The sequence below is a fragment of the Myotis lucifugus genome, unplaced genomic scaffold (genome assembly GCF_000147115.1).
Source record: "Myotis lucifugus unplaced genomic scaffold, Myoluc2.0 scaffold_7, whole genome shotgun sequence".
NCBI classification, from domain to species: Eukaryota; Metazoa; Chordata; class Mammalia; order Chiroptera; family Vespertilionidae; genus Myotis; species Myotis lucifugus.
In genome coordinates this window covers 2,067,715-2,084,457 of record NW_005871055.1, presented here as the reverse complement: position 1 = coordinate 2,084,457, position 16,743 = coordinate 2,067,715, and the positions used below count along the sequence as shown (strand labels likewise).

The window sequence follows — 16,743 nt, the reverse complement described above, 5'->3', positions numbered from 1 at the left end:
CGGATAAATGTTCGGCGGGCCGCATGTGGCCCGTGGGCCGTAGTTTGAGGACCCCTGCCATAGGCAGTCCGACATCCCCCGAGGGTCCTAGATTGGAGAGGGTTCAGGCTGGGCTGAGGAACACCCCCCTCACACCCCGCCCCGCCCCGCTGCCCCTGTGCACGAATTTTGTGCACCGGGCCACTAATACTGTATAAATCTGTTTTTACTTTCCTACCATGGCTAGGCACTCAACCTATCAATCTTGGTTCATTTCCTCTCCCATTCCAGCTCAGTGACTATTTCAATTCATAAATGTTGTCAAGCTCTTCACAGCTCCTTACCCTCAGCAAGCAATCTTGATTTCTTTATGAATGAGTAAACTGAGACTAAGTGGCATGACTCTTTCAATTTCCTCCTTGATACCAACTCATCCGTAGTCATACCATAGTCATACCTTCTTAAAGAAAATGAAAACCTTATCGTCTTATATAAAATGAGTTTATTCCTTGTTCAAGACCAACCTATTTACCTATCCCTGTTGGTATTCCCTTTCTACCTCTTTTGGGGTCCTTCTCAACAAAAATATCACTACCATAATCTCTCATGATTAATATGTAGCCAACATCCTATCACCTAATTTCTACTTTCATTTCATATTCAAACTATATATACCACATAATGAAACACTTTTCATCCCCCTGTAATCTGCGTTCTACCATCCAAAACTCCTGTGAAATTGCTAGAAGGGTATCCAGGACTTCATTATTGCAAAATTCAATGGACATTTTCCTTTTTCTAGGCCTAATTAATCCTGGATGCTCTCTATTCCTCTGGCTTCTGAGATAAATTCTTCTGCTTCTTTGCACACCTTCCTAATCACTCTTTTCTCATTCTACTTGTGGGCTCCTCTTTCTCTGTCTGCCACTTAAATGTTTAATGTTCTCCAAGGTTATTTTCCTAGATTACTGCACCCATTCTGAAATTTAAATTACTACCAGTTTGTTAATGATACTCAACATATGTAGCCTAGACATTCTGATTTGCATGTTCAGACAGCTCTCTTTCAATGACGCAGCTCAAGTTTAGGACGTCTAAAAATAAATTTACTGTCTTACTACCAAACAGGTAACAATAAATGGTACAGCTATTTATCCAGTTACCAAAATACAGGTCTTGGTTTTATGTCTATCTTTTACCAGAAAATTTAAGAAAGTCTGAAGTGCTTTTTATAAATTGATAAACTTTTATAAAGAGTAAATCCAGCACCTACCTTAAACTTTATTTTTAGCTTTGGTGTTTCTGTAGAGACCTCTACTTTTTGTTCTTCCTGTTCCCCATCAGAATCACTATGTGAATTTGATGATTTGGATTCTTCCAGGGTGCCAAGTGACTTTTCATTGACTTTACTAGAAAGCAGATCGCCAGAGTGTGGAATAAAATCATCAGGTTTTTCCCATCTGGATTCTATCCAACACATTAAAGTAGTCATGTTATTTGGTTACCAATTCAATTCAGAAGTAATTCTCAATATAATGCTTCCCGTCACTTATATTGTTAAATGACAACTCTGCATCTATTTTATACCATCACCGGTCAAGAAAATAATAAATAAGAATTCTGTTAGCTCTTGCTCTTGTATCTTTCAGAAATTTATTTCAAACAACCTTGATTCATTAGGTGTATCAATTACAGCCCTGATGGAAAGAGGCCTAAGAACTAGAAAATACTTTCTAAGGATTTCCACAATTTAACTGACACTGATTTCAGGAAATGTATGTAATAATGAGCACACATCAGATTTCCTGGAACTTATTTACCACAAAGATTTCCTAGGATCTTTACAAAGAGAAATCATACTGTAAAAATCTAAATGAATATAATTTGTCATTTTTCTAGTAGGGAAAAAACCTTGATTGAACTCTACTGCCACCTAGTGGCCTATTGGGCTTTTAGTAAAATGATAGCATTTCTAATTATCTTGCAGTCAATCTATATTTTTAGTTTAATAAAAGGGAGAGGGATCCTAAAATTTATTGTCCAGTTGGGAGAGATTTAAGACTGGAAAGGGCTCTATTAATAATCACACTGGTCTAGACATAAACTAAAACTTTTGAGGACAAATCAATATGTACAATCCCTTTTTAATATAGGATACTTTCAAGCACTAATAAAAACATTACTGCCCGGCTGGTGTGGCTCAGTGGTTGAGTCTCGATCTATGAACCAGGAGGTCACGGTTTGATTCCCGGTCAGGGCATATGCCCAGGTTGCAGGCTCCATTCCCAGTGTGGGGCATGCAGGAGGCAGCCAATCGATGTTTCTCTCTCTTTCTCCCCTCCCTTTCTCTCTGAAATCAATAAAAACATTTTTTTAAAAATTACTTTTTTTTGGTCTCTATTTTACATAAATAACGAAAGAATCTTCAGGAAATAAATAATAAATAATTTGTATATATATAATAGATATCAGGCACTGTTCTGGGAATTTTATAGACACCTGACTCTCATGACCCCACAGAATAAGTGATGGTCTCTATTTTACTTAAGAGGACCTATAGGCTCAATGACTTGCCCACAATCATATACCTGGTAAGGAAAGAAGTTGTGTGTTAAATTCAGCTCTTACTCTAGAGTTACATTATATATTCCTTAATCTCTATAAAGATTCAGTATCTCAACTTAACTGAGATAGAACCATTGCTATCATTGGGCAGGCTAGGTATCCATTTAAAGGTTAAAAGACCTTTTCTTTTCCTCCTACAAGATTTAATGCTATGCAGAAGGCTTTGGTTAGTATGAATTAAACAAAACACAAACTTGTCAAAGTTACACTGATATTATAGCTATTTTGATATTAACTGCAGAGAAATCAAGTACCATTACTTGAAAGGCAGTTTTATGAAATTAAATTTTTAATTTTAAAAATGTAATAATTAGTTAATAATTAGGCATGTTTTGTAAATACTTATATAACTGGAACATTATTAAACTGATAAAAGTGAAAATTTGACAACCTCAGCCACTGCAAAAACACCATCAGTTTTGTTTTTTGAAAAAGGAAAAGGCAAATTGATCTTTAAGGTACTTTCCAAGGTAATGATTATATTTCTAAAATAATCATAATAAAAATCAGTAATGGTAGAGAAAGTAAAAATGACTCAATTTTTAAAATTTATGAATGCAGTATCAATTGAGAATTACATAGCATAGTGCAGTATATTATATATAGAAATCCTTTTGTTTTTCCATGAGAATTAATGTGTTTTTCTAAATTACAAAAAATAATACATTTTATAAAAATATGCTTATCACTGTATGTACTAAAATTCCCTAGTTTAGATGATTCATTAGCAGGCTAAGAAGCAGTTTCAGGTATAATTTTAGATTCTTAAGATGATCAAAGGTAATACTTACCTCCTGTTTCTGTATTATAATAATAGGTGTAACCATCTTCACTTAAACCTTCTACCCAAACAGCCTTCCCTGCTGTCTAATGAGACGAAAAAAACAGCATAGATGGAAAACAATGTAGTTATATATTAGATAACTAAGGCAGAATTAGCCACCCTCTCCTTTTCTCTCGAAACCTGGGAGTTAGCGGCGGTGGTACAGATCATGGCCAGAAAGCTTGGTTTATGCTCACCTCTGAAAGCTAGGAACAATTTTTCACAGATGGACAGGGGACATGTGAACGGCAACTAGTAATATTTACCCTGTATGGAGTTTTTGAAAAGATATCACTTTTAACCTCTACCCAGCCTACTAATGAAAAGATTATAGAAGAAAAGGAACAAAGAGTTTGGGGGAGGAGGGGCTTATTTGAAAGTAAATTTGCTTAATAAAACTCTACCAAAACCCCAGAAGCCAATCACTTTAAAGAATAAATCAAAGACACTATTAATGTACTTCAGTTACCTTTTTTAAGTTTCCTTGAAATCCTTCAGGTTTCTCCCATTGAGATGCTTAAAACAAAAATACATTGCATTTATAAAATCCTTTTGCTTTAAAAAAAAGTTTCCAAAAAATTCACTTTGGCAAAAATTTACATGCTATTCAATGTGTACAAAACACTAAGGTCTACAGATAAAAACATAATTGAAAAATAGAAAGAACCAACATGCATCCAGTAGCATTGTGCAGAACAATACATGTAAATGCTACATGACCAAGGAAGGACAGAATCATTACAAGTTACTGGTACTTCCACAGGAATTATTAGAGCCAGGTAGGGCTTCTCTTAAAAACTTCATGAATTTCAGGCTTGAAAAATCTGGAAGGAATGACATGGCCTTTTGACATCTTTGGAGGGGTGAGTGAGATATAGAACAAATGACTCAAAAGAGGAACAAGACGAAGTATGCAGGAATTAAAAACAAGTATGCTGAGAAAGAGTATATAAAGAAGGATGGTGAAAAAAGGAAGCAAGCAATAGGCACTAGAAGGGAGAAAAGACATAATAGTTTCTATATAAATTTGAAAGACGTATAATCCTTAGCATATAATAATCTATGATTCACTGCTAAACTACAACGTGCACTTCACTTACGGCTCAGTGCAAACTGAGTCATTATTACTATTTCTATGTAGTTTGAAACTGATCATGGTTCTAAAGATCATAATACTACTACTACTTATAGCCCAAGGTTTTCTTCATGATTAATTTTCTGATCTCATTTCCTGCCTTCTATTCTTAACTTTTTTTCCCCTGGCTTTCTTCTATCCATCCCTTTAATATATGTACTACCCACCATGTTACCTTTTGTTCTCTTTTTTTTTCTTGTGATCTCACATACTCCTAAAAGTTAATGTATTATCTACACTCCCAAACTCCCAACTCTAATTATGAATTAGAGTTGGGAGTTAGGAAAATTGCCACATGAATATTCTATAGATACCTCAACCTCAACATATCCAAATATGAATTAACCATCCCACTTAAACTTATGTATGTTTCCATATTTCATATCTTAGTAAAGGGAACCATCATTTTCTGAGTCCTCTATGATATGGCCCAAATCTATTTTTCCAGGCTCTTCTACCATGTCATCTTCAAAGAACCTTATGCTTTACCTCTACCAGATAACTATTTCCCAAACTTTCAAGCCTTCTTTATTTTAAAAATCCTCACCCAAAGGTTTTTTTAAATTGAATTTTTAAAGGAGGGAGAAAGAGGAGGAGGGAGAGAAAGAAACATCAATTGGTTGCCTCCTGTACACCCCTGACCAGGGATCGGACTGGAAACTTAGGTATGTGCCCTAAATGGAAGTTGAACCTGCAATCACGTTTGATTGCAAGGGACAATGCTCCAATCAACTGAGCCACCCGGTAGGGGCTCAAACCTTTATAGAGTCACTAGAGGCCCAATGCATGAAATTCATGCAAGAGGAGGCCTTCGCAGCCCCAGCTTTGTCCGTAAGGTCATTCCACTGTTCGGCCGTTTGGTCAATTTGCATGTTACGCTTTTATTATTATAGATATTGTTCTATCTATGTGGAATACCTGCTGTACCCTCATAATAAGCTACTGCAATCTTTTTCAATCAAAATACCAATAGAGTCCTAACTGGTTTGGCTCAGTGGATAGAGCGTCGGCTTGTGGACTGAATGGTCCCAGGTTCGATTCCGGTCAAGGGCATGTACCTTGGTTGTGGGCACATCCCCAATAGGGGGTGTGCTGGAGGCAGCTGATCGATATGTCTCTCATCGATGTTTCTAACTCTCTATTCCTCTCCCTTCCTCTCTGTAAAAAAATTCAATAAATATATTAAAAGCAAATACCAATGGAGTATCTGTACAATGCCAGGCACACTGCGTTAAGTGCTAGGAATACAAATGGTATGATGACATCATTCCTGACATCCTCATTTTAACTTGTAGATCAGCTCATAAGTAATTTCAGTGGTAATCTCTCAGATCCACATAATCACAATTAATTCCTATTTTGGCTCCCATATAATCTTAATTACATCTCTCTTACATTATAGCTCTTTAAAATTCTTCCTTGTATCTCACTTAATTGTTTATTTCTGGTACTAAATTTTATGGTTTTGAAGAGTAAATGTATAACAAATTCATTTATTTATGCCAGAATTTACATGGAATAAAAATACCAAATATATTTCATTTTAAAGAAAAAATAAAAAAATGTTTTTGATAGTTTTATTAAGAAACTAGAGGCCCAGTGCACGAATTCATGCATGGGTGGGGTCCCTCTGGGTGGCCTGCAGGGATTGGGCAGAAACCCGCATTCCAACGCCGCCTACGGCTCCTACCTGCCACTCCCACTCACCCCGGCCCCACTGTGCCTGCCTCAGGCTCACACCCAATTAGTCCCATGAGCCCTGTGTCTGGCACCCTCCCAAGGGGAGTGGCCTGTGAGATAGGGCCAGGGAGGGACCACGGGAGGGCTCCAGGGCGTGTCCGGCTCATCTCGCTCAGTCCTGATCAGCCGGACCCCAGATGCTCCTACCGGTTGGAGCATCTGCCCCCTGGTAGTCAGTGCACGTCATAGCAACTGGTCTACCAGTTGACTGTCTGCCCCCTGGTGGTCAGTGCACATCACAGTGAGCTGTTAAACAGCCTTAGCATATCATTAGCATATTAAGTTTGATTGGTTGTTCAGTTGTTCTGCTTTTCGGTCTATTGGCATATTACCCTTTTATTATATAGGATACCATTGTGCATTTTATTAGAAATTGATATCCAAAACATTCACGGGGAGGGGTAATTTACTAAGTCAATCAAGACAGCTACACAAAAAAGAAATCAGTTTCTGGTTCTCAGTATGCTCTTGGATAGAAAATCTCCTCCACAGAATAAAACTCCTGCAATTTGTGAAGTGGATCTGAAATACCTTTATTCCACATAAAATGCTTTATTTACATGTAGCTCATTGTTTTAGAAGGTTCTATTGAAAAAATATAAAGCTTTAGTTTGTTTGTAAGGAACCCAATATTAAGGCTTTAACTAACTAAGATACTGAGTCACTCTGAGAAGGGTACCTTTTTAAAGGGCACATAATTTTTTTACTATTTAGTGGCAAAAATGTATAGTTATAGTATTTCACTGTTTAAATATTCCAATATTAACTAGATGTCTAAAGACAAAATAAACTGTCAATTATAATTCTCCGCAGCTCTATGAACACGTGACTTACCTCCAGTGATAAGATCATAATAGTAATGGTAACCTTCAGAGGTTATGCCTTCTACCCATCTGCCCTTTGAAGGGTCTTTTTTCTTTTTCTTCTTTTCTTTCTGCTGATTTGATGCAGAGATGGGTGGGACAGTGCTGGTTTTTGGTGATATGCTTGGCTCTGAAATTTCTAGAGGAAAGATGAGAGAAGGGTGAAGTAGACAATAAAACCCCCCCACCCCCGATAAAACATAAATAATATTAAAATAAAAAACCTGCTAAGATTCTTTTGGGAACTTGACACATCATTATAAAGCTTATATGGAAAACTAAACATGCACCAATATCCAGGGGAATTACAAAATAGAAGTGAAACAGGAATCTAGTACTATCAGGTATTAAAATTTATTCTAAAACTATGGTAAAAAAGACAGTATACAACTGATCCAGGAATAGGGAAATAAATGACTGAAACAGAACAGTACAGAAATAGATCCAATTGCAGATTCCTGGTGTTTCCTATTATAGGGGAAGAGAGATCATTTAATAAATGATGTTGGACTGACTGGCTAATTATTTGGAAAAAAGTTAAGCTGTTCACCTCTCCTAAGTATCTCTCATGTTTTTATATCAATATTAATTTCATATGAAAGATATTAAAAACAAAACAAAAACAAAAACAAAAAACCCTGCCCTAGCTGGTTTGGCATAGTGGATAGAGCATAGCCTGCGGACTGAAGGGTCCCAGGTTTGATTCCAGTCAAGGGCACATGCCCGTGTTGTGGGCTCGATCCCCAGCAGGGGGCGTGCAGGAGGCAGCCAATCAATGATTCTCTCTCATCATTGATGTTTCTTTCTCTCTCTCTCCCTTCCTCTCTGAAATCAATAAAAATATATTTTAAAAACCCCCACAAAGTAAAATAATGTTAAATTTAACTACATACAAATTAGAATTATTGCATATGGCAAAAAACCCCCCACACATATACACAGAAAAAAATGACAAATATTTATAACAAATATGACAGAGGATTAATGTTCCTAACCAAAATCCCTTACAAATCCAATACTGTAACAGAAAAATGGGCAAAAAGTACAGAGGTAATTCAGAAAATTAACATTTACCTTCACTAATATTCAAAGAAATGTAATTTTTTTGGTATTAGATCAATAAGTACTGAAAAGAATGACTGAATCCAGTGTTGGTCTGTCTAATCTATGGGTATGAAAAAACAGGCAGTTTTTATGGTTTTACTTTTTTCTAAAGATTAGCCAGTCATTCCCAACATCAATTAATAAATTAACTTTATTTCTAGCAAAAGTATTAATCTTGGAGACATTGCTGGAGTATTAACTATCAATCTACAAAATATATTCAGACTTGGTTTTGGCAATCTTACTTCTAGAAAGTAAACTTATAGGGATAAATGCAAAAACACTCACACATAAGGATGCTCACTGAAACATTCTAACAATGAAAAACTCTAAGCAACCTAAATGTCAACCAGGAAGAAATGAAATAAATGTTGGCATTTTTATGGCATTTTATACCCTTTATTAAACATTGTTACAAGTGTCACGCTTGTAATAAGCAATTTATACGATTATATTACTTTATTACTTAATTTTACTTTATTATTTTATTTTTTAAAATATATTTTATTGATTTTTAACAGAGAGGAAGGGAGAGGCATAGAGAGTGAGAAACATCGATGAGCTGCCTCCTGCATACCCACTACTGGGGATGTGCCTGCAACCAAGGTACATGCCCTTGACCGGAATCGAACCTGGGACCCTTCAGTCCGCAGGCCGATGCTCTATCCACTGAGCCAAACCGGTTAGGGCTTATTACTTAATTTTAATAAAAACTGAAGGTTGTATAGCTAACAAGAGATAATTCTGGTTGACTTGAAACCTGTGATCCTAACCACTCTGTATATCCTTAGTTATTCAAAAGAAAAGATGTACTTGACATAATGTAAGAAAAAATAAGACAATCTCCAAATAGACCATAACATAAAATGTATAACTTTATTTTAAAAATTCTTTATACTGAATTGTTGTACTTTTAATAAAGGAATATATATCTCATTCAGGAAAATGCTACAAAAATTATGAATTCTCCCAAGGCATATATTTGATGACTACTACTCTTTAATTCTGTAGGAATGCCAACATCTTCTTTTTTTAATTTTGTTTTATTGCTTAAAATATTACAAAGAGTAGTACGTATGTCTCCTATTTTTTTTCCCCCCTTGACCTTCCCCCAGCCTCCCCTACCCTACAGGGACTTGTGTCCAATGGTTATGCTTATATGCATGCATACAAGTCCTTCAGTTGATCTTTTAACCCCCCAGCCCTCCCCGGCCTTCCTGATGCCAATAATCTTTTCTCCCTTATAAACACCTTATACATCTTATAAACATGTAGCTTTATCTTTGTAAAATAATGCTTTCCCCATTTTAACTAGCAATATCCAGGATAATATTTTTAAAGTCTGGTTATAACTGTTTTTATTTGATGAGGGCAATGTCAATTAACTGCTATTCTGTTTAAAAACTTAACTGAAAGCAGTTTTTATTAGAGTAAAAATACCAATCCATGCCAACGACCACACCATTATGTAAGATCAACAACTGTGACTTGCAATATGCCTGGTTTAAGGACAATGGATATGTCATGGAAAAAAAGTTCCCCCACGTAAAGCCTAAATTTAATAACAAGATAGATGAATGCTTTAAAAAAAATCTTTTAATATTTTTTTATTGATTTTAGAGAGGAAGGGAGAGGGAGACAGAAACATCAATGACAGAAAATCATTGATTAGCTGCTTCCTATATGCCCCCTACTGGGGACCGAGCCCCCAACCTAGGCATCTGTGCCGACCGGAATCAAACCGTGATTTCCTGGTTCATAGGTCGATGCTCAACCAGAGCCACGCTGGCCGGGCTAGATAAATGCTTTTTATCTGGAACTGAGTATCTTCAAACCCTCAAATTATTTACTTTGTTGCTGGCAAAAATGTGAAGAAAAGGAAACCCTTATACACTCTTGGTGTGACTGAAAATTGGTCTAATCACTATGGAAAACAATATGGAAGTTCTTCAAAAAAATTAAAAATAGATTTATCATAGATTCCAGTAATTCCACTTCTGGGTATACACCCAAAGGAAATAAAAACAGGATCTCCAAGAGATATATGCACTCCTGCGTTTATTGCATTATATTCACAACAACCAAAATGTGGAAACCTAAATGCCCATCAACAGATGAATGGATTAAAAAACATGTAGTATGGAAGAGTATTCAAGCATGGAAAAGAAGGATATCCTGCAATTTGTGACAACATGAATGGACCCTCAGCACACTGTGTTAAGTGAGATAAGTCAGAAAGAGAAAGACAAGTTCTGTCTATCTCCTTTGTGGAATCTTAAAAAAGTCAAATTTAGCCCTTGTTGGTGTGGCTCTCTGGTTATAGCAGCAGAATAAATAAACAACAGAATCAATAGTCAAACTTATAAAAAACAGAGAGTAAAATGGTGGTTGCCAGGAAATGGGGGGGTGGGAGAGTAAGACTGCTGCTGTTTAAGGATACAAAGTTGCAATGAGTAGTAAATAATCCACAGAGCTCTAATGCAGAGGTCACCAACCTTTCTGACTTCACAGACCACCAGTGGTCCGCGGACCACTGGTTGGCGACAGCTGCAATGCATAGAGCAGTGATTTTCAACCTGTGTGCCCAAAGAATTTTTAAAACATGCAAAACCTGACCTCTTTGCCCTTAGAGTGCCAAATAAAAAATGACAACAGCCAACACAGTAACTGTCTGGTGTAAATGAATCAAAATTATACCTATGGTTTTTGTCAGGTTGACAAAATAATAGAATATATTTTTGGTGTGCTGCAGTATTTTAGTAATTAGTTTATGTGTGCCGTGAGATAAAAACAGTTGAAAATTGCCGGCATAGAGTAATGAATATAGGTAAAAATATTGTACTACAATTAAGTAATGTGATAAATATCACTACAATGGCACTCTATATAATAAAAGGCTTATATGCAAATTGTCCCCTCGACTGGGAGTTTGACCAGGGATTGGGGCTGGCTGGCCAACAGACTGCAGCCCATTCCCCCATCAGGCCCTGCTAAGTGCCTGTGGCCCCTCCCATGCCCAGCCCCCCCCCATCAGGGGCAGGGCTGGCCAGCCAACTTCCCGAGGCCCCTCCCCTTGACCCACCCAGCCTCGATCAGCCCCCGCAACCCCGATTGGGAATGGGGCCAGCTGGACCCCACTGTGCATGAATTTGTGCACCGGGCCTCTAGTGGGACTATGATATACTAGAGCAGTGATGGTGAAACTTTTGAGCTCGGCGTGTCAGCATTTTGAAAAACCCTAACATAACTCTGGTGCCTGGCCCATATAGAAATTTTTTGATATTTGCAACCATAGTAAAACAAAGACTAAATTTTTGATATTATTTTATATATATTGAAATGCCATTTAACAAAGAAAAATCAACCAAAAAAATGAGTTCGCGTGTCACCTCTGACACGTGTGTCATAGGTTCGCCATCACTGTACTAGAGGCCCGGTGCACAAAATTTGTGCACAGGTAGGGTCCCTAGGCCTGGCCGGCCATCAGGGCTGATCAGGGCCTTCCTTCCTTTCCCCAACTGCCAGCCGGTGTCTTCCTTCCTCTGGCTGCCAGCCGGGGGCTTCCTTCGTTCGGCGCTGCCCCCTGGTGGTCAGCGCACATCATAGCGAGTGGTCAAACTCCCAGTCAGTTGAACTCCCGAGGGGACAATTTGCATATTAGCCTTTTATTATATAGGATTAGTATCACAGTAACACATTGTACACCTTAAACTTATACAATGTTTGTCAAATATACTCAATGAAAAAGTAAAAAGAAAAAAAGTAATCTACTTTCTAGCAATAATCCGTTAATGCTAATATATAAAAACCCTGGGTCCGTCACAACCAGAGGCTCGACCAACTGGAAGTCAGTCTTACAGTCAGCGCTGGGATGCCATGGCGACCCACCACTGACTGCTGAGGGGGCTGCGAAACAGGCCCGGAGAGAGGCCTGAGAAGCAAGGTCTGATCCGTAGCCTCTGTGGCAGCTGTTGATCAGCATTTGCCTCTCTCTTTCTCTCCAGCAGCCACGCCTCCATTTCTCTCCAGGCTGTTGATCAGCCCCGCCTTTCTTTTCCTTTTTTAAATATATTTTATTGATATTTTACAGAGAGGAAGGGAGAGGGATAGAGAGCTAGAAACTTTGATGAGAGAGAAACATCGATCAGCTGCCTCCCGCACACTCCCCACTGGGGATGTGCCCGCAACCAAGGTACATGCCCTTGACCGGAATCGAACCCGGGACCCCTCAGTCCGCAGACTGACGCTCTATCCACTGAGCCAAACTGGTCAGGGCCAGCCCCGCCTTTCTGATCAGGCCCTGTTGATAGGCCCAGAGACGCTGACTGGCACAGAAACCGACCAATCAGAACCAAATTGGCCATCAGAGGAGGGCAGTTGGGAGCAAGATCAGGCCGGCAGGGGAGGGCAGTTGGGGGTGATCAGGCCAGCAGGGGAGGGCAGATGGGGGTGAAATCAGACCGGCAGGGGAGGGCAGCTGGGGGTGACCATGCCGGCAGGGGAGGGTAGGTGGGGGCAATTGGGCTGGCAGGAGAGCAGTTAGGTGTTAATCAGGCCAGTAGAGGAGTGGTTAGCAGTGGTTCTCAACCTGTGGGTCGTGACCCCTTTGGCAGTCGAAAGACCCTTTCACAGGGGTCGCCTAAGACCATCCTGCATATCAGATATTTACATTACGATTCATAACAGTAGCAACATTACAGTTATGAAGTAGCAACGAAAGTAATTTTATGGTTGGGTCACAACATGAGGAACTGTATTTAAAGGGCCAGAAGGTTGAGAACCACTGGGTTAGGGGGTGATCAGGCTGGCAGGCAAAAGCGGTTAGGGGCAATCAGGCAGGCAAGTGGTTAGGACCCAGCAGTCCCGGATTGTGAGAGGGATTTCTGACTGCTGGTTTAGGCCCGATCCCACAGGGATCGGCAGTCAGACATCCCCCGAGGGGTCCCAGATTGGAGAGGGTACAGCCTGGGCGAGGGACACCCCCCCCCCCCCCCCAGTGCACGAATTTTGTGCACTGGGCCTCTAGTTTGTCCATAAAAGGTTAATTCACTGTAATTCAACCATATAAATAAACATGATTCAGTTTTTACCATATGGATAAAATAAACTGTAGTTATAATGCAATACCTATTTTTTAATAAATAATTCTTTTAGCCAAATAATTAGGATACCTAGAAAACTCAAATGTCTCTGAAAAGAACCACTGACCTAGGATAACTAGGACTAGGTAACCACCCATGTAGTATGGTTGTTGTGAATGGAGGTGTTAAAATCTGAAGCTTTAAAAGCAACACAAAAGTGTATAAGCAAACTTCCATAATCTAAACAGGGCTATGATGCATAGGAAAAACACTAATAGTATATACTCTGAGTGTATAACCTCTTTATGGAAATAATAAAAGCTAACTTAGCATGACCTCTGGTGTTATTTTAAAACATGCTATTTTTTTTACCTGACTCTAAGCCAAGCCTTTTCAAATCCTCTTGGTATGCTTTCAGGGCAGCTTCCTCCATTGCAGCAAACTCCTTTGATGCTTTTTCTTCTTCCTTTGCCTTATCCAGGCTTTTCTGTTTAATCTTTGTAAGACACATTTAAAAGTGAAAGCTAAATAAAAGACTGATATTTACATAGAAAAACTGGCAAAAAAACAAAACAAAAACAAAGTAAATTACCTCACTGATCCTCTTTGCAACATTTTCTTTATGATTCTTTCCTCTTTCATGAAATTCAACACTCTTGAAAATGAAAAAAGAAAAAAGAAAATACAAAGGAATACTACATAAACATCATAATGCTCACATTAAAGTAACAGTAAATTTGGGAATGGAGGATAACAAAATTAAAACTAAAATGACTGGTAAAAAAGATACAAAATAACTTGAATGCAAATTGGCCCTTTTTACCAAATGATACTATAGAACTTAACTACTATTTATTACTAGAGGCCTGGTGCACAAAATTCATCCACGGGAGGGGGTTCCCTCAGCCTGGCCTGCACCCTCTCGCAATCTGGGACCCCTTGGGCATCCCTCTCACAATCCAGAACTGCTGGTTCCTAACCGCTCGCCTGCTTGCCTGCCTGATCACCCCTAACCACTTGCCTGCCTGCCTGATCGCCCCTAACTGCCTCTGCCTCAGCCCCTGCGGCTTCATCTGCAAGGTCGTTTGGCTGTCTGGTCTAATTAGCATATTACGCTTTTATTATTATAGATTATGCCTTCTGACTAGATTTCCTTTGGTGCTTAAAATATAACCATGATTACCACATTAATGGAGGAAAATACAAGGTACACTTGATGACTAATCTAGTGACTATGATTGTAATGAGGACTCAAACAAGACATGAAGCCACAAGAGTGGGAAAAAAATCTTAACTCAAGAAACACCTCTCAACCTAGTGTCAAAACCAGTAAGTCTCTAGAATTTACACTGCTCTACTTGCCACATTAGATAAGAGACAATAACCAATGATCCTTAGAGCCATATTCCTCCATATTTCCATATTGGAAGAAAAGTAGACATTAAAAAATTTATCTTAATTATAAACAAATATTCTTATATAATGTGGTAATGGTACAAAATGTGAAACTCCTATGAAGAACAATTTGGAACTATCTATCAAAATTAAACTGCTACATTAGAGTTCCCTAAAAATTAATGTGGAGAGAGCTTCAGGATATACTGTTCAATTAGAAAGTAAAACAAAACGCCCTGGCTGGTTTGGCTCAGCGGATAGAGCTTCAGCCTGCATATAGAAGGGTCCTGAATTCGATTCCAATCAAGGGCTCATGCCTGGGTTAGGGACTCGACCACCAGTAGGGGGAGTGCAGGAGGCAGCCAATTGGTGATTCTCATCATGATGTTTCTATTTCTCTCTCCCTCTTTCTTCCTCTCTGAAATCAATAGAAATGTATTAAAAAAGCAACAACAACAAAACAACTATGGTACAATATAGTGTATATAGTATGTAACCTTTTATGTACGTTAGATTAAGAACCTATATACATATAGAAACAATAGAAGGCTAGACAAGAAAATGAAAAGTGGTAACCTATGAGGAATGTGGTAACTTGGATGAATGACAGAGGTGGGTGATTGAATGTTATCACATATTTAAAACAGCCAGAAATGCTCCCTATGGTTGTACACAATAAGAATTATCTGCTAAACTTTGCAAAATAAGTTTTGTAAATCAAATCTTACACAACGCATTACCTGAGCTATTCTAAAGTACTGTGAATTCCTCTTTAAAAATGTGACTTTTTAAGGCAAATGTTCATCCTTTTTCATATATTAATTTTTCTAAAATTTATTATACACCACAAAGACTATTACAGGTCCATTAAAAATAAATTAATTTTGTTTCTAAGTAAAGGTTAAAGTGGTGTGTATTAGCAATTCAAGGAGATGCAGAAAGACTATCCTAGAGAAATTATTTACTCTACATAACTCATGGAATTCATTGAACTGCTTTCCCTCCAAGGAAGACACTATCAGTGATTTGTGTAGGTTGGCCTAAGTCAGTGGTCGGCAAACTCATTAGTCAACAGAGCCAAATATCAACAGTACAACGATTGAAATTTCTTTTGAGAGCCAAATTTTTTAAACTTAAACTATACAGGTAGGTACATTGTTATGAACTTAATTAGGGTACTCCTAAGGTTTAGGAAGAGCCACACTCAAGGGGCCAAAGAGCCGCATGTGGCTCGAGAGCTGCAGTTTGCCAACCACGGGCCTAAGTCAAACAAGACAGTCAAGAACTTTAGCAACTATTAAAAAAGACCAAAAACAAAACAAAACCCAAAAGAAAAACCCAAACTCCTTGTAGACACATCGATGTTTCTGTCTCTTGCAGACAATCCTGTACAATAAAAGCCTAATATTCAAACTGTCCCCTCGACCGGGAGTTCGACTAGGGGGCAGGGCTGGCTGCCCAATCACAGGAAGGGAGGCCCCGGCTGGCGGTGCTGGCGGTCACAGGCAGCAGGAGGAAGGGAGGTCCCGGCCAGCAGCGCAGCTGCTAGGACCCTACCCATGCACGAATTTCATGCACTGGGCCTCTAGTAGTAAATAAATGTCTACTAAACAAATACAACGTCGATGTGGATTTTCTGTTTGCTTGTTTTCTAACTTATTCGGACGCTGGGAATCCTGTAATAGAAGGAGACCGGCTGTTGACTTCTTGCATATGGGACCTGGAAGGTGGTTTGGGGCACCTTCAGGAGGATGTGGCAGGTGTAGCTGTGGGCTTTCTCTCCGAGGGTCCGGCCGTGCAGGTTTGGGACACCAGTCGGCACACCGAGAGGTGGGACTAGTGAGTGCATTACAGCCCCAGCGTTTTCAGCTGGGGGCAGGGGGTTCGGGGGGAGGGACTCTAATTAACACTGATACTTATTTCTGGGATGCCCGCTTGTGTTATTTCTGCATTTAGCACAGAGCGAGTGCCATGTTCCAGGTGTTGCACTGAGTTAGA

At 38.9% G+C, this 16,743-nt stretch overlaps 1 protein-coding gene across 3 annotated transcripts in view; it reads right to left on the bottom strand.

Annotated features, from left to right (window-relative positions):
• The window catches only part of WBP4 (WW domain binding protein 4), a 32,672-nt gene that overhangs the window by 12,454 nt on the left and 3,475 nt on the right, over window positions 1-16,743 (bottom strand). For 2 of the 3 annotated variants that reach the window (XM_006083495.3, XM_023748123.1), the window contains 6 exons: window positions 13,943-14,005; window positions 13,723-13,846; window positions 7,137-7,304; window positions 3,897-3,943; window positions 3,396-3,471; window positions 1,253-1,446 (listed from right to left, as the gene is read on the bottom strand). In XM_006083495.3, the coding sequence (XP_006083557.1) occupies window positions 1,253-1,446; window positions 3,396-3,471; window positions 3,897-3,943; window positions 7,137-7,304; window positions 13,723-13,846; window positions 13,943-14,005 (672 nt within the window). The remainder of the gene's footprint in view (window positions 1-1,252; window positions 1,447-3,395; window positions 3,472-3,896; window positions 3,944-7,136; window positions 7,305-13,722; window positions 13,847-13,942; window positions 14,006-16,743) is intronic. The other variant, XM_023748118.1, reaches the window with a different exon arrangement.